Source organism: Chlorocebus sabaeus, chromosome 8 (genome assembly GCF_047675955.1).
Source record: "Chlorocebus sabaeus isolate Y175 chromosome 8, mChlSab1.0.hap1, whole genome shotgun sequence".
NCBI lineage: Eukaryota > Metazoa > Chordata > Mammalia > Primates > Cercopithecidae > Chlorocebus > Chlorocebus sabaeus.
In genome coordinates, this window is record NC_132911.1 from 84,431,154 (window position 1) to 84,453,670 (window position 22,517).

Here is a 22,517-nt window from a genome sequence, read left to right on the forward strand (position 1 = left end):
GGAAGGGCTTGGGGAATTCCTAAAAACTCCATTTACAGTGTAGGAGATCCCCTTCTGTTATTCAAAGTTCCCTTCTTACAGAGTATTCTGAGACATTTGTGATTACTATCCCCTGGAGCTTTGTTTCTGATTTCCAACTTCCTTCAGGGCTTAGAGGAAGAAAACTGAACACATATATATACATACATACAAAATCATAAATATATAAATACACAGGCATGCATACTCAACCACACGCAAACACACACACACACATCACTCTGATACTTAGTTCAGTGGTCCTAGAATTTAAGTCATTTATTTGTACCACTTGAATCTAGTGTCATTCATTCCTAATTAGTCCATGTTTAAACATAACTTCAGATAGAAAACAATGAGGGTTTTATAAAACATAAGGTAAGATACATGTCTGAGAAAAAGGCAGTTCTGACATAACACAATTAGGGACTTAAACGTTTTTGGTTGATTCTGGCACTATTAGCAAAAATAATATTAACATAAACTTATATAGTGCCAACTGTGTATTAGGATATGAGATGAGAAGTAGCAAATATTCAAATTTAACAGTTTTGGAACGAAAACAAGCTTTAGAGGTGAAATACAATTTTTTTTTTTTTTTTTTGAGACGGAATCTCGCTCTGTCCCCCAAGCTGGAGTGCAATGGCCCAATCTCAGTTCACTGCAACCTCTGCCTCTCGGGTTCAAGCGATTCCTCTGCCTCAGCCTCCTGAGTAGCTGGGATTACAGGCACGCGCCACCATGCCTGGCTAATTTTTTGAATTTTTAGTAGAGACGGGGTTTCACCATGTTGGTCAGGCTGGTATTGAACTCCAGACCTCGTGATCCACCCACCTCGGCTCCCAAAGTGCTGGGATTACAGGCATCAGCCACTGTGCCCAGCAAAATAAAAATTCTCAAGTCCATTTTCATTTCCCATCACCTTGATCCTAGATAAGTAATTAACTTCAGTAACTCTTCCCTGTTTTTATGGGGGTGGAGGCTGTGGTGATTAAAATATAATAAATGTATTTATTTTCAAAATGTTTAGAATGAAAAAAAAAACCCACGCATTAAAAACAGAGCACAAGTATTATTATAGCATTCTTCCATATGTGGCACATATTATATACAGCTTCACTAGACAGAGTTCTCTTATTTCTGAAGGGTAAAAACTCCATCATCTTAAACCTCTCAGCAGCTAAAACAAAGCAGGACAAAACAAAACAAAACAAAACACCCTACAACTGTACTCACCTGAGGAAATGCATCAGAATTTCAAGCTCTTGAGCACTGGTGGCCAAGTGACAATATGTTTATTACTGGAAAAATACTCAAAGCCAAAATCCTTTTGTGGCAGGGTAGTACTGTCATTCTTTACATTAAAATTACCTGTAGTCTATAAGATAGAATCAATGTTTTCTGTTTGATACACAACACTGCCAATCAACACAGGTACTAAAAATTACAGTGAATCAAGTGGATGTTGCTTTGAATAAATCTATACAATCAGTATAAGTCTGGATGTGGATTCATGTGTTTAGTCCATTTAAAAAATATTAAGAAAAACGGCCTTTTATAATATGTTTGAGAAGACTTCTTTATTTAAATATTTATTTATTTTTAAAAGACTAGTCAAGTGGAAGTGGGGAAAGAGTGGCACAAAGGGAAACCAACTGTGAATAACCAATTGAGACAATTCACTACCTTGGGACCAGCCAAAGATTGCTTTTTAAAGTAACCTTGAAATACATACCATATTCCATATTATACAAAGCTTTACATATTGCTCTTAGTTTTGAAATAGAAAAAAACTTTTTGAAGAGAGTAAGAATCATAAAACTAGAAGATCTAAAAATTGTAACACCTCCTCTTCACAAAACATATATAACTTTATTTACATTAATATATTATTTAGGAGGTTCACGCCTTTAACATAACCCCATTAATCTATAACTGTAAAGAGTTCATGTATATTTCTCATTTTCTGCACATATGTATTAATGTAAAAAATCTGCCCTGCCATATTTTTTATTAGTCAACAATTATCTTGAGCATTTTATTAGTTTGTGATTCAACTTCTAATACATATGTTGCTTAAGAGTAAAAAGCCTCTCCATAACCTTAAAACATCTTTTTTTTAACCTGAAATAGGCTTAAATTCTCACGTTGTCAGATGAGTCTTAACACTTTAGTATTTGCTAAATTTAGCCTATTAAGATTTTTTTTTTTTTCTTCTATTAAGATTTTTTTAAAGGAGCATAAGGGTCCTAAATTGGGGGGGAAAAAAAACTCTCCTACGATCATAATTGTGGGATTTCATTTCCAGTTCATTCTGTTGGAATCAATCTGAATTCCATGTAATCTAAACAGTTCAAAAAGTCTTAAAAATGAATTGCTGACTTTAAACAATCTTCGGAGCCGCTCACAATGTCCGTAGAAGCAGACTCCTCCCCGCTCCTGGGGAAAACCCTGCCTAATATTTATAACGTTATGACATACTGTAATACTCACAAGGTGGTTGTAGAAGTATAAACACGACTGGAGTTATCTGATTGGCTGCTGGTGATGTAACACCCATGTCAATACTTCCCAGTGAACGCACGTGTTCGACCTTTTATTTAAATTTCCATTTCATCACAGCAATAAGACACTCGGGGCGGTGCATTTTCTGTGAAATGATTATTGCCCTGGGCCCGAGGTGCTGCCTCGCACAATGCATCAGAGGAGGTTGTGTCCGTGGTCGTAACCTCCTCGCGTGAAAGGCACCGCCTGGTCCAGTCTTTGTGAAGGAACAAAATAAGTTCACTTCCTTGGGCACCGCCACCCACCCTCAGCAAATGACAAGGCTGGAGCGCAGCTCCCACCGCACAGTTATTTGCAAAGTCCCAGGTGAACTCGTGGCGAGAGAAGGAAAATGCGCGTCCCGGGCGCGGGTAGGTGCGTGTGGGCAGCGGGGAGGCGGCCAGACCCTGACACTCGCCAGCTGTTTGTCCTCCGCGTAGCCCGGCCCCGGCCGCACACGCCCGCCCCCTCCCTGAGACCCCCAACCCGCCGCCCGGCCTTTTGTCCCCCGCCCCTCGGCCGACTTCCTTCCCCGCGGCCGCACCCCCGCCCCCAGGCCGGAGGCGCGGCCCAGCCCCTTTCCTGGTCCCCTGGCGCCCCCACCCCACCCCAGCCCAGCCCCAAGCCCAGCCCCCCTCCCCCAGCCCGGCCCCCACCCTTTCCCCCTCCAGCGGTTACTGCTACCCCGGTGCATTGTGGGCGCACGGTCCGTTGTTCATTTGCCATTCGACCTCCGCCAGGGCCTGGTCGGACGGAAACGCTCCGCCGGCTTTATTGTCGCTTCGTTATGTGGCGGAGCCGAGCAGCTTAGCGTGCCTCTCACCCTCAGCGCCTGCGAAGCCGGCGGCGGCGTCGGGACTCCTCGGCGCGCGGAGGAAGGATATCTGTGTGGAGGGTCGGTGTGTGCGCGCGGCTTTAAAGAGGGGGCAGCGAAGGGTCTCCCCGCACTCCGCCGCTCAACTTCGAAGGCCTCGCTTGCCCCCGGCTCGCTCCTCACCTCTCCGCCGCCCGCCCCCTTCTCCGCGCGGGACGCTGCCCGGAGCGCGGCGGGGCGGGGGTGGAGGACGAGAGAGCGGCCGGAGGCGTCGGCCCGGCAGCGGTAGCGGACGCGTGCGGCAGCCCCGGGAGCGAGCGCGAGCCGGGCTGCCGGGCGAGAGGGCGAGGCCGAGCCCCGCGAGACCGGAACGCCGGGGGCGGGGGCGGGGGCGAGACAGAGGGGGAGCCGCGGGGAGCGCGCGGGACGCGGCCCGAGGCCGTGCGCGAGCCGGGGCACCGGGCGGCGGCGGCGGCGGCGCGCGCCATGTCGTTCAGTGAAATGAACCGCAGGACGCTGGCGTTCCGAGGAGGCGGGTTGGTCACCGCTAGCGGCGGCGGCTCCACGAACAATAACGCTGGCGGGGAGGCCTCAGCTTGGCCTCCGCAGCCCCAGCCGAGACAGCCCCCGCCGCCAGCGCCGCCCGCGCTTCAGCAGCCTAATGGGCGGGGGGCCGACGAGGAAGTGGAATTGGAGGGCCTGGAGCCCCAAGACCTGGAGGCCTCCGCCGGGGCGGTCGCCGGCGCCGCCGAGGAAGCCAAGGAGTTGCTGCTCCCCCAAGACGCGGGCGGCCCCACCTCGCTTGGCGGCGGTGGCGCGGGGGGCCCCCTGCTAGCGGAAAGGAACCGTCGGACTCTGGCCTTCCGAGGCGGCGGCGGCGGCGGGGGTCTCGGCAACAATGGCAGTAGCCTCGGCCGCCCCGAGACCTCGGCGTGGCCCCTGAGGCATTTCAATGGGCGAGGGCCGGCGACTGTGGATCTGGAGCTGGACGCGCTGGAGGGGAAGGAGTTGATGCAGGACGGCGCGTCCCTGAGCGACAGCACCGAGGACGAGGAGGAGGGGGCGAGCCTGGGCGACGGCAGCGGGGCGGAAGGCGGCAGCTGCAGCAGCAGCAGGCGGTCGGGCGGCGATGGCGGGGACGAAGTGGAGGGCAGTGGTCTGGGAGCTGGCGAAGGAGAGACTGTCCAGCACTTCCCGCTCGCGCGGCCCAAGTCTCTAATGCAGAAGCTCCAATGTTCCTTCCAGACCTCCTGGCTCAAGGACTTTCCCTGGCTGCGCTATTCCAAGGATACTGGTCTTATGTCTTGCGGTTGGTGCCAAAAGACCCCTGCAGATGGGGGAAGCGTGGACCTTCCCCAAGTGGGGCATGATGAGCTTTCGCGAGGGACCCGCAACTACAAGAAAACCCTCCTCCTGAGGCACCACGTCTCTACCGAGCACAAACTCCACGAAGCCAACGCCCAGGTACAGTATATCCTGCTCCTACTTTTTTGAGATCTTTTAGGGAAAGGTTTATCAGCATTCCCTTCCCCCCACCCCCCAAAAAAATCTCAAAACCATTTTTCTGGGTGAAGACATCGTTCCAGTTGAGAGGTGCGGGAAGCTTACGCGTGGGGGTTTAGAAAGCCTGGGAACAAGTTTTGAAAAGTTCTGTGTGTTGTGGGGGGAAGGGGATGGAATGACAATTGTCTTGTCGTAGCGCTGGATTTTTTTTTTTATGACTCAGATTTCTTATCAGATTGAATCAAAAAGAAAGTGAGGTTGAAGGTTTTAACCTAAAAGGCTGACTTTGCGGTAAAAAAAATTTATTAGCTGTGATTTTAGAGAAGCTGTTCTGTGCTCACAGACGTTTAGTGTGCTGGTCGAAGCCAAATCGGGCAACTCTTTGAAGAGTGGATTAAACAGTTTTCCTTTACCTTTAAGGCTGCCCCTTTCAGGAAAACGTCCAGCCGAAAACATTCTTTATATGAGATCAAGATAATGTGAAGTATGAGACAGTATGTAAATGTAGAGAATGCTATTTGGAACTCCTTGCTCTTGTGTATAATTTTAGTAAATTAATCTCTGTTGAACTTTCTTACCAAGGCCTGGTTTTGGTAAATTATTGTAGTTTTTACTTGTTTACTCAGATTTCTGTGCTGAGATTTTTTTCGTGCTGTTCCTTTTCAGAAAGATTTTTAAATGCAGTTTACTATTAAGTACTTTAAACTTAGAATTAGAAATGTTTAATGTGTAGTTATTTGTATCAAGTAGTGGATTTGGATTGGTAGGGAATTTATTTACCAAACACCGTGAAAGTGCTTACAGAAAGTGAGCTGTACTTTAAGTTCTTAGTCCTTGTTTTAACATTTCCAGTCTAAAGATAGTAAGCCTTACTATTTTGATAATCTGTATTCAAGCCAAACAGATGTTGATCAGTCCTCACTTTTTGACTTTAAGGCAACCTGTGGTGGTAGATGGAATTCATTCTTTCGTGTTGGTAGCCAGTCGTTGATTTTATAAAGTTAGCTCTCAGATGGTAGTCTGTTTATTGGAATGATTGTGCCGTTCAGCGCACTTACCGTGGGTTAATTAGGCGCACCAGTAACCCACAGACACAGCACCCATGTTTCTCAGAAGTTAGGGCTTTAACTTTAAAGCACAGAGTAATTTCCCCGCCCCCGCCCCAGTGGACAATGTAGTAGGGTTTTTGTTGTTGTTGTTGTTTTGCACACATTTTAGTTGCCTAAGCCCTAGAAGGAAGGTCATTTAACGATACAAGGCCGAGAAAGGTTAAGTAAATTGTCCTAAGAGTCTAGGGTGACCCAACTGAGGCTAGAGCCTGTAAGGAATGTCGTAATGGAAAAAGAATGGATTTGGAGTAAATCTGGGTTCAGATCTCAACTTTCTGCAATTAACTAGCTTTGTGAGCTTGGGCAATAGAGTGAAATGGAACTAACAGTTCCTTGTCTTTCGTGTGCCAAACACATTTATTCTGCAAAGTATTTATTTTTTGTTCCCATTTTACAGAAGAGGAATCTAAAGCCTTAAAGGGTTAAGTAACATTCCTGAAGTTAGGTAGTAAGATGATGGAGTTGCAGGGGACTTGTGAAAATGGAAGTTTAATTTTCCAAATAGGGCTAGGTTGGTTACTTAGAAAATGTTAAATGGGGTGAATTTTCTTAATCTGCTGTGGACCAATTACTCTATCAGCATAGTCTCTCCCTGCAGGTAAATCTGAATGGGAATGCAAATTATAATTAGCTCCTTTAGTGAACCTGAAATCAGAAGAAGGGGCATTAGTTGGATAACCTTAAGTTAGCCTCAGCCTGGGTGTATTCTCTGGGTATATATCTTTGTCTTGGAATTCCTAGGAAAAACCTTTCTAAACTTGAACTGAACTGAGTCTCTTCCTGTTCACTCCTTTAAATTCCCCCATCAGTGCAATCTGCAGGCCATCTCCTTTCTTTGGGACGTTCTATACAATATGCATATATTAAAGTCTACAGTTTTAGTAAGTCCTGTGTGTCCTAAGGTTATATATTAGTCTCCTTGATTGGATTTTGGGTGTTTTCACTTTGAATTGATCCTAATCATTTCTTAGTTTCGTTATAACTAATCTTGAGGGGATATCTTGTTATCAACCCCCGGTACCAGCTGTATAAAAATCTCTTTGTCTTAACTTGAGTGACAGGTTCCTCATCTGTTTTACTCTTTTTGGAGAGTGCAATCATTTTTTTCCCCCGTTCTTCTGCCGTCTCCAGTTACCTGTAGGAGGCACTATAACACAACACGTAATGTAAGCGCCTACATGGCTTAAGGTCAGAGGACTTTGCTCCTAAATCTCTACTTTTTGGGGCAGGCAAATTAGTTAACTTTTAGTTTCCATATGTATGCAAAGTATGTGTGCCAGCATAAAACCACTTAGTGCTGTTATTTATTATCGTTATTACCTTTTTGTTTTGTTTTTTTGAGACAGTGACTCCATTGCCCAGGCTGGAGTGCAGTGGTGAGATCAAGGCTCACTGCAGCCTCCTGGGCTCAGGCATCCATCCTCCCGAGTAGCTAGAACTACAGGTGCACGCCACGATTCCTGGCTAGTTTTTTTTTTTTTGTAGAAACGGGGGTCTCACTGTTTTGCCCAGGCTGGTCTCAGACTTCTCGGCTCAAGCAGTTTTTCCACCTTGACCTCCCCAAAATGCTGGGATTACAGGTGTGAGCCACTGAATCTGGCCATTATTACTTATTTTGATCACCAGTCAGTTCTCCTTTTTTATACCTTCAGAGACTTTGTGGCCATCAGGTTCTTTGAACATTCTGAGCCTATTTCTCATACATGAAATTTTTCTCAGCTTCACAAAGGCACTCTTGAATATCTTGTCTTAAAAACCTGGAAATGAGAGTTCTAGAATTCTTCAGGCAAGAAATCAGTTTGAGTCTAAGAGTACTAAACTCCTATTTTCCCCATTATTTCTCAGAGTCCTGTTTCTGAGAGGAATTTGGCCACATCTTAACACAGTCATGTACTGCATAACATTTTCAAGGATGGACTGCATATATGATAATGGTCCCAAAAAGACTACAGTGGAGCTGAAAAATTACTATCACCTAGTAATACCGTAAAGTTGTAGTGCACTTTGTTTTGTAATCCCAGCAGATCGGGAGGCGGAGGTGGGTGGATCACTTGAGGTCAGGAGTTCGAGACCAGCTTGACCAACGTGGTGAAACCCTGTCTCTACTTAGTGTAGCCTAAGTGTACGGTGCTCATAAAATCTACAGCAGTGTGTAGTAATATCCTAGGCTTTTCATTCAGTCACCACTCACTGACTTACCCCAGAGCAGCTTCCAGTCATGTCAGCTCTGTTCATGGTGAGTGCCCTATAAGGTGTGCCATATTTTTACTGTACCTTTTTCATGTTTAGATAGATTAGATACACAAATACTATTGTGTTACAATTGTCTAAAGTATTCATGACAGTAACATAATGTACAGGTTTGTAGTCTGGGAGCAATAGGCCTGACCATATAGCCTAGGTGTGTAATAGGTTATACCATCTAGGTTTGTGTATACTGTGACATTTGCACAGTGACAAAATCGATGCATCTCTCAGATCATATCCCTGTCGTTAAGTGATGCATAACTGTATGTCATGAAAGGTTACTTTTCTCTAAGTAAGAAAAGTATCTTTTTGTTAATCCCTTGGTAGTGACCAAAAAGTTAATTCTTCTGTTAATTGGACCTTGGTTATTGTGGACTATTCGTGGGAGAGTGTTTTAAAACATGCTTTCTGAGTCTGTGTTTTGAGCCTTCCATTTCAGAGGTGTCCTTGTATTTATAAGGATATGAGGGACTATTAATAGTTTAATTTTAAGTAACAATTGACTATATGATCAGAGTTAGGTTTAATGATTAGCTCATTCAGTATCTGACCATTGGCCCAGAAGACTTTAAAATTAAGTGATTACCACTTATTCTTGGTCTAGACCACTTTCTACCCAATTGTGAAATTTTCATAGCCTAAAGCACACATCCTGTCAACTCTTCCCAGGAGAAACAGGCACCCAAATGTATTATTGTTGTAAATTTAGTTAACGTTTACAGAAACTAAGTAATGAATTCAGACCAGTGATCTGATTGAACGATCTAGTTGGAATATATTGATGTCAGTAGCTGAGCAAACAAAGACTATAAGGCAGATCTATCAGCCTAATTTGTTTTTGGCAGAAATAAGGGCCAACGTTGATTGGTTGGTTGGTTGGTTAGTTGGTTGGTTTTTAACACTTTCAGAAGAAAGTCTGAAAGATCTTTCACTGAGGAAAAATCAATTAGAGTTGAGCCTGTAACCCATTCAATTCCATTGTTTATTATTTATATATTTTGCATTATTTATAATTTATTAATTATTTGTGTTTTATTCAGTAACAGCTAGTTCATAGCACTTATGCCTTTCAAACTTTTGTTAGCAGTGTTTGACTATACCTTATTGTGTACCTAGGATTAGCTTCCTTCTCCATCTTAAATTTAGCTGTGTTAGGTTGATGCAAAGCACTGGAGATAAAAGTCTGTAAATAAAACATTCATTCTCTCTGCCCTCAAGGAACTTGTAGTTTAGTAAGGAGAGATAGACAGGACTGAAAAAAGACGCAGATACCATGGTAGCAGTGTATAATCAGGGTACATTGAAGATTTTTTTTTTTTTTTTTTGAGACGGGGTCTCACTCTGTCATCCAGGCGGGAGTGCAGTGGTATGATCTTGGCTCACTGCAACCTCCGCCTCCTGGGTTCAAGCGATTCTTCTCCCTCAACCTCCTGATTAGCTGGGACTACAGGCACATGCCACCATGCTAGGCTAATTTTTGTATTTCTAGTAGAGACGGGGTTTCAGTATGTTGGCCAGGATGGTCGCTATCTCCTGACCTCGTGATCTGCCCACCTAGGCCTCCCAGTGCTGGGATTACAAGCGTAAGCCATACGCCCGGCCTGAAGATTAACGAAGGGAGTGATCAGTTCTACCTGCAAAGGTTGGAAGAAACTTGTACAACTGACTCTTGAATTTTAATTGCATTTAATTAATAGGTGTTGACCAGGGTGGAGAGGGCATTTAGGCAGTGCAGTTAGAAACAGCCTGAGGAGGAGCCAGGTGCGGTGGTTCACGCCTGTAATGCCAGCACTTTGGGAGGCCGAGGTGGGTGGATCACTTGAGGTCAGGACTTTGAGACCAGCCTGACCAATATGGTGAAACCCTGTCTCTACTAAAAATACAAACATTAGCCAGGTGTGGTGGCGGTTGCCTGTAATCCCAGCTACTCAGGAGGCTGAGGCAGGAGAATCGCTTGAACCTAGGAAGCACCCCACTGTACTCCAACCGGGGCGACAAGTGAGACGGTGCCTCAGAAAACACACACACACACAGAGCCTGAGGAAAGTGAAGAATGGTATTTTAGAGAAAGGAGAGTTTGGTTGCTGTGCAGGATGAAAAATCAAGTTTGAACAGTAAGGTCATGGAGGATCTGTCGTGCTGAAAACATTAAATTTTATTCTCTTGACAAATGGGCAACAATAGCAGTTTTAAGCGGGGGAGAATCATTATCAAATGTGTATGCATTGCCATCCAGGGACACCTACGTAGTATGTATGTGGGTTTAGAGTTTGAGGAGAGAACTGTTTGGCAGGCTGTTATAATAACCTGAATAGGCCAGGCGCAGTGGCTCACACCTGTAATCCCAACACTTTGGGAGGCCGGGCGGGGCGGGGGGTGGATCACTTGAGGTTGGGAGTTCGAGACCAACTCGACCAACATGGAGAAACCCCATCTCTAATTAAAATAAATAAATAAATAATACAAAATTAGCCAGGCATGGTGGCGTGTACCTATAATCCCAGCTGCTCAGGAGGCTGAGGCAGGAGAATCGCTTGAACGCAGGAGGCAGAGGTTGAGGTGAGCCAAGATCGTACCCTTGCACTGCACGTTGGGCAATAAGGGTAAAACTCCATCTCAAAAATAAAAAAATACCTGAATAACCATAGTCTGTCTGTTCCCTAACACTTACAGGATTAGAATTTCTGGGGATAGTACTTAAGCTACCAGAGAGGATGCCATCACTCAAAGATTCAGAGATGATCAGAAAACTACAAAAGAGACCACCTTGTCTTTTTCTCTACCAACTATTATCATTTGTCATTGCCACTAGCATGTATTTGTTTGGCATCACACTTGCTATGGCCTTGTTTGTCTTCTTTCTATAAAATGAATTTATTCTAAAATTTGGAAGTAGAAATTACTGTTTTTGTTCTTTCAGTATATTCCAGTGAATTGCTGCAGAGTAATGAAGATTTTGATGTTTTCATTGCTTTTAGTTTACCCTTGAATGATTGTGTTTCAAATGTCTTTTTTGCTAATTCAGTTATTGGAAAAGGGCTGTAATTGAGTACGGTAGTAAATACTAATTGCTTGTTTCTTTAGTTGAGTAACATTTTCCTATCATTTATGGATTGACTACAGGTGTGTTGTTTGACTTTCTATTACTTGCAACTGAAGTTAGCCTCTCTTCCTCTATCCCCACGATAGTGTAGGAGACTGGGTGATGGTCTTGTATTCTCTGCAAGTTGGCGGCATTGTTTAGGCCGCAAGCTAGAATGCTGATGACCCTATGATTCTCTTCCTCCACCCCTTATATCTGTTTTATCATGCAAGTTCTGATGATTTTCAGACTATTTTTCTAGGCTCTGCTTGACACCTCATTGACATCTATCTTCCCTAATTAAGGTCTTTTTTTCTTGCAAGTATGTTGCACTGTTCACAGTAGCTTTCCAGAGGGTACATGGCTCACACCTGTAATCTTATCTCTTTGGGAGGCCGAAGTGGGAGAATTGCTTGAGTCCAGGAGTTTGCCACCAGCCTGGGCAACACAGGGAGACTCTTACCTCTACAAAAAATTTAAAAAATAAAATAACCGGGCATGGTGGCACACACCTTGTAGTCCCAGCTACTTGGGAGGCTGAGACAGGAGGATCCCTTGAACCCAGGAGGTTGAGGGTACAATGAGCCAGGATCTAACCACTGCACTCCTGCCTGGGTGACAGAGTGACACTGTTTCAAAAAAAAGGAAAACTAACTTTCCAACTGGTCACAGTATCTGTAGTCTTCTTTCCCTGATAATAAATCTCCACCTTGCTGCCATAGTCATCTCTTCTCTTTGTTATTTCAATTATATCACTGCTTCTGAAAACTCTGTAAGGTGCCAATAGCAATGGTTCTAATATTTGGGAGGGGGAAGGGGGTTCACATCTTTTTTTTTTTCTTTTTTTTTTTTTTTTTATTTTAGAGATAGGGTTTTGCTATGTTGACTGGACTGGTCTTGAACTCCTGGCTACCAGCCATCCTGTCGCCTTCCAAAGTGCTGGGATTACATGCCCCTCTTTATAATCTGGTCAAAATGGATGGACGTTTACCTCTGAAATGTGCCCAAGTGCATATTTGCATTCCATAGGGCTGTTTAGAAAATCACATTGAAATTCTTTTACAAATCTGAACTTTTGAGGATGCTATAGACCATCTTATGTTTTCTTAAATGCTGGATTGTTTTTGTTGTTGTTTTGTTTTGTTTTTAATGCTATTTCATTTACTTGAAGTGCTCATCCACCCATCCCACTCTTGGATCCTTTAAAGCTCTGCTCAGGTCTTGTTTCTTCCAAAAAGCGTCCCCACCCTTTAAAAACAAAAAACAAAAAACTGGATTAGATACACCTGCTTTCTGCTCTTACACCACCTTAAGAGTCTTACCCACTAACAGTAACTTCAAATTAGCAACTGAATCATTTTGGTTCCCAGTGTAGACCCTGGCCAAAGTAGGCATTCATTTAATGCTTATTAAATAAATGCGTAAAGTTAGGACTTTTCAAGCTTTTTCGTTTGAGTAAAATATTTACTATTTTGTAGCCTATGTTCTTTAAATATTGAACATCTAGATAATAGGTTATAAGGATTTTAATAAATGGACAGTTACCTATGTTTTCTAAATTTTAAAAGACTTGATATTGAGGTCTCATCCAGACTAAAGTTTTACTAACGGGCGTCTTCACAAATGAAAAAATTCAAGATTTCGTATTTAGCTCTGAATGTCTGTTTCTTTAAAATCTCCTTGTTTAGCCAGTTTAGACTATAATGTCAGAGCTAATCGTGTTGTCCTTTTTGGGAGAGAGGTTAGAAGAGGTCACTACATTTGAAAAGACCAGTTGTGGATATAGTAATTTTTTTTAAACTTATCAGTGATATCTGATGTTATCGGTATACTAAAAGTGGACATAGAACATTAAAGAAGGATCTAAAGACGCAAAGAATATCTGGAATTATTAGGGACCTATTTAAGATTTTGTCTCTGGCACTAAGAATTTATTAATTTGTTGAGTTCAGCAAATAATATTGGCAGTTTTTTAGTGCTTTGTACTTATTTAGCTCTTTTACCCAAATCCTTTAATAATAATCTCCTTAGAGAGTACACGTACTCTTGGAAATGATTCATTTTTTCGAAGGGCATATTTATTTGTGTGTTTTTTGTTTTTTTTTTTTGAAGGGCATATTTAATAGCTGCTGCAGACATATGGAATAGTGCTTTAATCAGTGGTGAACAAGAAATTGCTGTTACTGGTTATAAAAGCAAGCGACATTAATGTTCTTGTACCGTAGTAATGAGAAAAAATAGTGGTTGAATAGTGTTTAATTTGTACAGTTTGTGTCAGAGTAGAATGGGCAGATATTTTGATGGATAGGCTTTTGTCTTAGTTACTTCTAAAAATTAGAACATCTGGTATGGTAAAGGCAGAGAATCTTAGCAATTGGCACTGGCCCAGAAAATTCAGAGTGCAGTGACCATAGCCTATTATGACTGCTACAATAGGCATAGCCACCTCCTGAAGTGTTTTCAACTGTTTGATATATGAACTTTAGGCAGTTCTTGACTTGTGCATGCTGATTCACTGCTTTCACAAACACTTCATGGGTATAGGCTGCCAGATATTCAGTGTTGAAAACTTTGCTTCTTCCAAATATTCATACAATATTCATACTTTTACTATAATATATAGTAGATAGAACATTGAACCACATGAGCTTGGGTTCAGGTACAGCTTGTGTAACAAAGCTTAGTGTTGAGCCTGCATCAAAGCAAGATTCTTCCCCCTTATTTGGAATTTCTGTAGAGCGCATAGGCAAAAAAATTGACTCAGTCTCAAAAGGGAAACCAAGTAAACAGAAGGATGCTTTTGTAGAAAGTTACATTGTCCAAGTAATTGTTATAGGTGTTTTAGTATCATTTTTTACATTTTTGCACAAGTAGTAAATCGTTTCTTTCCTCTTTGCTACATATGAACTTTCACAACATACTGTTTTTTTTTTTTAAGCAAGTATTTGCAACAATCCAATACAACATACTGGTTTAATACAAAAGCTTAGGTTAAATAAGTCTCATTATTACATTACTTCCTTTCTGCTGTTCCCCAAAAACAAAAATAAGGGTATTACTCATGAATGGACTTGTTCTGATTCCTCTATCCGTGACTTAACAGTTTTTGCAGAATTGGATGTTTTGGTAGGAGGAGAAAATAGCCAATTTAGAGCATGGAACATTATTATATGGTGAGGGGGCATGGGTGGGAGTTTTTTGGTAAAAGGGCATTATGCACTTGGTACCAGAAGGGAACGGGAAGGTTGCCAAGGAATCGTCGAAAATGAGGAAATTTCTCTACTTTGTGTGCTTCATTCTGAAGTGATCATATACTCCAGATTCGCAGGGTTTTTCATACTATTCTATTTTCACAGTGAAACAGTTGAAGTGTGTCCTGGAATCTTTTTTTTTTCCCTTTGTTTTTTTCTTTTTGAGTCAGGATCTTAGTCTGTTCCCCAAACTGGAGTGCAGTGATACGATCTTGGCTCACCGCAACCTCTGTCTCAGCCTCCCAAGTAGCTGGGATTACAGGCGCACCCCACTACTGCCCAGCTAATGTTTGTATTTTTAGTAGAGATGGAGTTTGGGGTTTCACCATGTTGGCCAGAGTAGTCTTGAACTCCTGACCTCAAATGATCCACCCGCCTTAGCCTCTCAAGCTGCTGGGATTACAGGCGTGAGCCACCGCACCTGGCTGTGTCCTGGAATATTAATATTTTGGTTCTTTCAGTTGACTTCTCATATGTGGGAGCAGCACTATAATTTTTAGATGGACTGAGTTAGTTTCAGAGAATTGAGATGACAGTGTGACAGTGTGTGTGGCCTCCTGTGACATGGACTCAAGTAAAGCTAAAATTTTTATGATTTAACCATGCATGTGATTGCATTAAGTCACATTTTGTGATTGTTTAGGGATCCACCATTTAGGATATTGTTTGTGAGACTTCTTTTGCAGTCCTGTCATCTCTACACCGCTTCCTCTCTTCTAAGCATGTCAGTCCTTTGAACCTGTTTACACTCTAGTATTTATTTCTCCACGTTTTTCTCCATGCTTGTAAAATCATAGATCCATGTATATGTGTATATATTTTATTATTTTATAGAAATGGTCTATGTTTAACTTAATATTTTGTGCCAAAGAATTGACACTTGAATAAGGTCAGTATTTTCAGTTATCTTTTCTACTAGAAATGGTCTAAGCAGTTTATCTCTTGGGAAAGAGATGATTACTTCAGTTGTTTAGCAAAGTGTGGAGGGGATATTTAATCAAAGTGCTGGAGGGGATATTCAGCTCTGCCTTGAGGGAGCCTATCCACCTAGTCACTGTATGAGGAAAGTCATAAAGTTTTAACTAACATTTGTAATACTGATTTATAGTTTAGGGAAAAGGCTCGGGGATAGTGACTTTCCAAGGATACGCAGTTAATAGCTGGTACAGACAGCATTCTGAATTCTAGCTCATACTCTTACGATTATATCACACAATTTTAATTGTGACTCCAAGTAGGTCTATAATGAATACCTGTATGATAAGAAGCAAAATTTATAAACATTTAGAATATTGAATTCAGGAATTTTAATTTACCTTACAGTTTATAGTATTTATGACCCTAAAGAGATAAATCGTTTTGAAAGTTGATAGGAAATTATATAACTAGATATTCCTGCAGTTGAAGCAGATTTTCCCCTTAGGGTCTTACCTTTATCTCTAGTTAGATTTAATTAACTTCATTGACCTAAACTGTTTGATTTTAATGTTTGCCAAGACTTAAAATTTACCTTTTTATTAATGGTAGACAGGGTGATATGCCTAGCACAAAATATAACTTGGATAGTTTAAGTTCAATCAGGGGAGACTGCTGCTTTCCTATCAGAGATAAAGCAAACTCATTCCTATAAATGAAAGTTTCTTTTCTGAAGAAAATAATTGCTCTTTTTAATTTTAAGAAATTCTCAATTCATATTCTTAGCTTATATTTGAAAGATATAACATGATGAATGTTATTTTTAAAATGAAATCCTGCTGATCTTCAGTCAGATGTGTTGATTTTTTTTTTTAAATAATAGCAGTGGGTTGCACCACCATTGTTCACTTTCTTTCTTGATTACTTACAGATTAATATATTTGATTATCGCTTTTTAAAAGCTTGATAATTGTTTTCCTTGGTTTGGGAGTTTTTTAAAAAGTCAATAGAGTTTAATACTAATGTTTTTTATCCAATTACAGGAGTCAGAAATACCATCAGAAGAGGGGTACTGTGACTTTAATAGTAGGCCAAATGAGAACTCTTATTGCTATCAACTTCTGCGACAACTAAATGAACAGAGAAAGAAAGGTATTCTTTGTGATGTCAGCATTGTGGTAAGCGGAAAAATCTTCAAAGCTCATAAGAACATCCTGGTTGCAGGCAGCCGTTTCTTTAAGACTTTATATTGCTTTTCAAACAAAGAAAGCCCTAACCAAAACAATACTACCCACTTAGATATTGCTGCAGTTCAAGGTTTTTCAGTCATCTTGGACTTCTTGTATTCTGGTAACCTGGTGCTCACAAGCCAAAATGCCATTGAAGTTATGACAGTGGCCAGCTATCTTCAGATGAGTGAAGTTGTTCAAACTTGCCGAAATTTCATTAAAGATGCCTTAAATATAAGCATTAAATCAGAAGCTCCAGAGTCTGTAGTTGTGGACTATAATAATAGAAAACCAGTTAATAGAGATGGTCTGTCTTCATCACGGGATCAAAAAATTGCCAGTTTTTGGGCAACACGGAATCTTACCAATTTGGCAAGCAGTGTAAAGGTTGAAAATGATGGTTGTAATGTCGACGAGGGCCAAATAGAAAACTACCAAATGAATGACAGTAGTTGGGTCCAGGATGGATCTCCTGAAATGGCTGAAAATGAATCTGAAGGTCAAACAAAAGTGTTTATTTGGAATAATATGGGCTCCCAGGGAATTCAAGAGACTGGCAAAACAAGGAGGAAAAACCAAACTACAAAAAGATTTATTTATAATATTCCACCTAATAATGAAACGAATTTAGAAGATTGCTCAGTGATGCAGCCACCTGTTGCCTATCCAGAAGAAAATACACTACTCATCAAGGAAGAACCAGGTAAATATATATACGAAGATACTTCCTTGTTCATCTTAATTCTAGTTGGATATAACCTTGAAGTATATTTTTAATTATTTTAATTATAAAGTAATACTAAAGTTGTTTACAAAAGAAGGGGGGACATCATTCAAATGCATTACATATTTGGTATATTTTCTTTGTCTTTTTTCAACACATATATATGTGAGTTTATCAAAAGATGTATTAATAGCCAGGTATTGCATATATTGTTAAGGAACGTGGACTCTGCTGCATGTACAGGTCTTTGACTTTCCTCATTTTTAGCCTCTGTGCTCACTATTTTATACCCAGTGCTGGGAAAGATAGAATCTTTAGTTGTAATATATAATCACTTTGTTATTTCAGAGACCACCTTAACCTTTTTTATTTTATTTTTGGCTGTTAAAACATATTTAAGTGTTTCAAAGAATTTTGCCAATTATGAGATTATGGTATTCTAGTTTATTTAGGGCTACTGTTCTTCTGTTTTTATTTATTTATTTATTTATTTATTTATTTATTTATTTTTGAGTGGGAGTCTCACTTTGTAGCCCAGGCTGGAGTCTCACTGCAAACTCCCCCTCCCGGGTTCAAGCAATACTCCTACCTCAGCCTCCTGAGTAGCTGGGACTGCAGGTGCATGCCACCACACCCAGCTAATTTTTGTATTTTTAGTAGAGATGGCATTTCACCATGTTGTCCAGGCTGGTATCGAACCCCTAACCTCAGGTAATCCGCTTGCCTCAGCCTCCCAAAGTGCTGGTATTACAGGCATGAGCCACCACATCTGGCCTAGAGCAGCTGCTGTTCTGTTCTCACCCTAGAAGCTATTTTGTTTGTCCACTGTCACCTGATTTTCATTCACCTTTGCATTAGTTGCAAAGCCTCTGAGGCCTTTCTCTTCAATGTATTTCCCTCCAAAAGTTATATAGAAATCTTAGAGAATCACATTGATAGTGGGAATTTTTTTAAAAGAAGAAGACCATTATTAAGTCTTTAGTTTAATCTGACTGTGTGTATCTTTATTTGAAGAAGCTCAGTGGGTTTGAGGTTTCCTATGCATACCCGAGGCTTGTCCACCACTGTCATACATTATTTAATGCTTGCTTTTTTCACTTCAAAGCACCATAACTGTTCAGTGTCTGATTTACACGATGGTGGTCATTTGAGGATGGAGTATTTTCTGTTAAAGGAATCACTGTTTTTAGTTGCCAGAGGGCAAAATGCCATAGTAATCCTGTGAAATGTTCCTCTGGCTTTTTAGATTTGGGTTAGCTTTCAGAGGTAGGAGTGTGTGTGTGTGTGTGTGTGTGTGTGTGAAATTTTTACTGTGTGAAAATCAGCTAGTGTGTATATATAATGAATACTATTTGTTGATCTTTTTCCTTGTACTTTATATCAAATTTTAACAATAAAATCCCTGAGACAATTTAGTTAAATAAAATATTAAGGGTAGATAGACTCCTTAGCCAGCACTTTGTTTTGTCTTAATTATATAGAAGACCTTGACAAATTTCTTATTAGAGCTACATTGTCTTATTTAACAGTATGGTGGGAACCCTGTAGTGTGTTTAAATACACACACTTTTCCTTAAAGAATAAGATCTTTTGGGTGTAGTGGTTGTTTGATGGCAACAGCAGTAACCCCATTTAAAAAATTAATGCCACATATAATTGGAGTGATTTAAAGAAAAGCATTAATAATGAACTACAATGCATACTTTCTTTTTTTTTTTTTTTTTTTTTTTTTTTTTTGTTGAGACAGACTCTCGCTTTGTCCCCCAGACTGGAGTGCAGTGGCCGGATCTCAGCTCACTGCAAGCTCCGCCTCCCGGGTTCACGCCATTCTCCTGCCTCAGCCTCCTGAGTAGCTGGGACTACAGATGCCCGCCACCTCGCCCGGCTAGGTTTTTGTGTTTTTTAGTAGAGACGGGGTTTCACCATGTTAGCCAGGTTGGTCTCGATCTCCTGACCTTGTGATCCGCCCGTCTCGGCCTCCCAGAGTGCTGGGATTACAGGCTTGAGCCACCGCGCCCGGCCAATGCATACTTTCAAAAATAATATTACTAGCAATTTTTATCAGGTATTTCCTAGCCATGGTTGTATCAATGGACTAGTTCCATCGTAAATTAATTGGTGGTCTGACATACTTTATCTCTTATGTCTGTGTGGTTTTTTTTTTTTTTTTTTTTTTTTTTTTTAATGGAGTCTCACTCTGTTTCCCAGGCTGGAGTACAGTGGCACAATCTTGGTGCACTGCAACCACTGCCTCCCATGTTCAAGCGATTCTCCTACATGAGCCTCCCAAGTAACTGGGATTACAGGCACATGCCACCATGCCTGGCTAATTTTTGTATTATTACTAGAGATGGGGTCTCACCATGTTGGCCAAGCTGGTCTCAAACTCCTGACCTCAAATCCACCCACCTCGGCCTCCCAACGTGTTGGGATTGCATGTGTGAGCCTCCGTGCCCAGCCATCTCTTAAAATGGATCATTTTCATTTTGTTGTTACCAGTTTGGTATCCGAACCTTGCTTAACTCACAAATTTGGTTCTATCAGTGCCACCAATGTTGTTTGGTGGAAAAAAAAAAATGGGTCTCTAGTATTATGGTTAGGGTAAAATATGATTTAGAGCCAAGGACTGGCGAATTTTTACTGTAAAGGGCTAAAACAGTAAAAAAAAGACTTTCACCTTTGTTGGCCATAAAAATCAGCTCATCAACTCTGCCACTTGTGACATGAAAGCAGTCATTTGTAATATGTAAACAAATGAAGGTAGGTGTGTTCCAGTAAAACTTGCCAACCCTTTGTATATAGCAGTGGTTCTTAATCATGGCTATGCACATTGGGATCACTTGGGAGCATTACATACCTTAAGGGGTCTCTCTTCCTGTGGATTCCAGTTTAATTGGTATGGAATGTGGTTTGGATGTGGAATTTTTTTTAAGGTTCTATAGGTAATTCTGTGAGTTAAGGTTGAGATCAGCAAATATTACTGTATTGGAAAGAGCCTAAATTGAACCAAACATAATGATTTTGAAAATAAGCTATGCCACCTACCCACTGTAGTCCATGATCAAATTAAGCCCTTGTCCTCAGTTTTCTCATTAAAATATTGTGTTGATTTTAGAGATTACGAAAATGAAGTGACAAATATGAAATAACTCTCTTGGTCATGGCAGTCCTCCTTAAACTTGGAAAAGACTATTGAGGTTATTCATATCAGTTTTCTGGTGCTGTGTGCTTTCTACCAAATGCCAAATAGATGGTCTTAGCCTCAGCTTGATTTTTTTGACTGCTTGTAAAGACTTCCTTAAGCAGCTTCCAGTGTAGGGTGACTGATTATTAGGTAGTCATTTTAAATGTAGCCAAAATTTGCTTCTCTGTAACTTCCTAATTCTGTCATTGGGAATAGTATAATTTATAATTAATTAATTGTATTTATTTATTTATTTTTTTTTTGAGAGACAGAGTCTCCCTGTGTCACCAAGACTGGAGTGCAGTGGCATAATTTTGGCTCACTGAAACCTCCGCCTCCCAGATTCAAGCTTTCTCCTGCCTCACCTTCCCAGGTAGCTGAGACTACCAGCGTGCACCACTACACCCACCTAATTTTTGTATTTTGTATTTTTAGTAGAGAGTTTCACTATATGTTGGCCAGGCTGGTCTGGAACTCCTGACCTCAAGTGATCTGCCCGCTTTGGCCTCCCAGAGTGCTGGGAATACAGGCATGAGCCACTGCGCCCTGCTTGAAATAGTATAGTTTAAACCTAAGCTAATTCCTCTAATCTACCTGATAACCCTTCAAATGTTAGACATTTAAAAAGTCCTGTTTTTGTAGGCTATGTGCTCTTCTGCCCACCTTGTAATTAATGCACAGAATTTATTCTAACTTTCCAGGCAAGTTCTGACCAATATAGAACACAGTCAGCCTGTGTTTACCAAGGTTAAGGCCTTCCCAAGGTCATTCAGCTAGTAAAAGTAGAAAGAGGCAGGTTTCATATTTAGGACTATCCAGCATTACAACCTTGCAATTAACCCCTAAAGTAGTAGATTCCTATCTTTTTAAAAAATTAGTTCCTTTTAACTTCAAAATATTTTTATGATCCCCTTCATCATTAGTTATGCTTTAATTTCCATTTATTGAGAAAACAAAAAGTTTTCCATGAAATAAATGCTTTTAAATGAATGTAAAGTTCTGTAGCAAACATCTGAAAAGTCTTAGTGAATTGTTCAGTCTGCAAACAATGCTTGGCATGTTTGGATTTGTGGGTCTCTTCTAGTTACTGTGACTTCTCCCAGGTCTTCAGCCCAGAGTTTGTAAGATAGAGCTCTAATAATGCGGTCTTATATAATGTTGAAGCTTTTGTTTGGGTGCCTTTTAAAAATTGAGATAAGAAGGTATACTCATAGCTGCAGAGTTTTTATTCAGATGGTATTTTTTTATCTCGAAATTAACGTATTTGTTGTTTGACTCACTACAGCATCATATTTGTTGTTTGACTTCACTTCAGATCATTTCTGATACACAAGAATACTTGAAGGTAGAACTCAGGAAAGTTAGAAACTTCTGTCCTAAGAGAGTATGCACATACTGGGATTATGGAATAATTAAAACTGTCAGCAAAAACTAAAATCTGGGTAATCAAATAAGGGTAAAAATGATGTCATGAATGAATTGCTCTGATAATGTAAAAATTTCAAAATCCTTGTCTTGCTGATTTGCAACCAGGAAACATTAAATTTTAGCCAAATAAAGTAGATTACCTGAGATTAAAAATTGAATTACAGAAGTACAGGTAACTAGTGCCTAAATTTGTTTTACAATGTGTGTTCACACATGTTGTGTCCCATTTAACTAGAACAAGTCAGGTGTTAATCTCATTTTTTAAAATCACTTTATTCTGTGGGCTCAAGGAACATGGTTTTCTGAGCCTAGATTTTTAAATTTATACCTGTCATACTAGCAACTTCTACCTATTATGAATAATTTTACTCTGTATATACGTTGCATGCATACATACCTTATTTTGAAATGACGAAAGAAACAAATTAGCAAAATAAAGTAAAATTGGCAAAGAAGAGTGCTCATGATG

General features: G+C 40.8%; 1 protein-coding gene across 2 annotated transcripts in view; it reads left to right on the forward strand.

The window, feature by feature from the left end:
• Positions 1-2,740: 2,740 nt before the first annotated feature.
• The window catches only part of ZBTB10 (zinc finger and BTB domain containing 10), a 38,496-nt gene continuing 18,719 nt past the window's right edge, over positions 2,741-22,517 (forward strand). Inside the window, exons 1-2 of one of the 2 annotated variants that reach the window (XM_008000962.3) lie at positions 2,741-2,933; positions 16,527-17,415. In XM_008000962.3, coding sequence (XP_007999153.1) covers positions 2,838-2,933; positions 16,527-17,415 — 985 coding nt within the window. In that variant the 5' untranslated portion in view covers positions 2,741-2,837. Of the gene's footprint in view, positions 2,934-3,279; positions 4,841-16,526; positions 17,416-22,517 lie in introns of those variants that run through there. The other variant, XM_008000960.3, reaches the window with a different exon arrangement.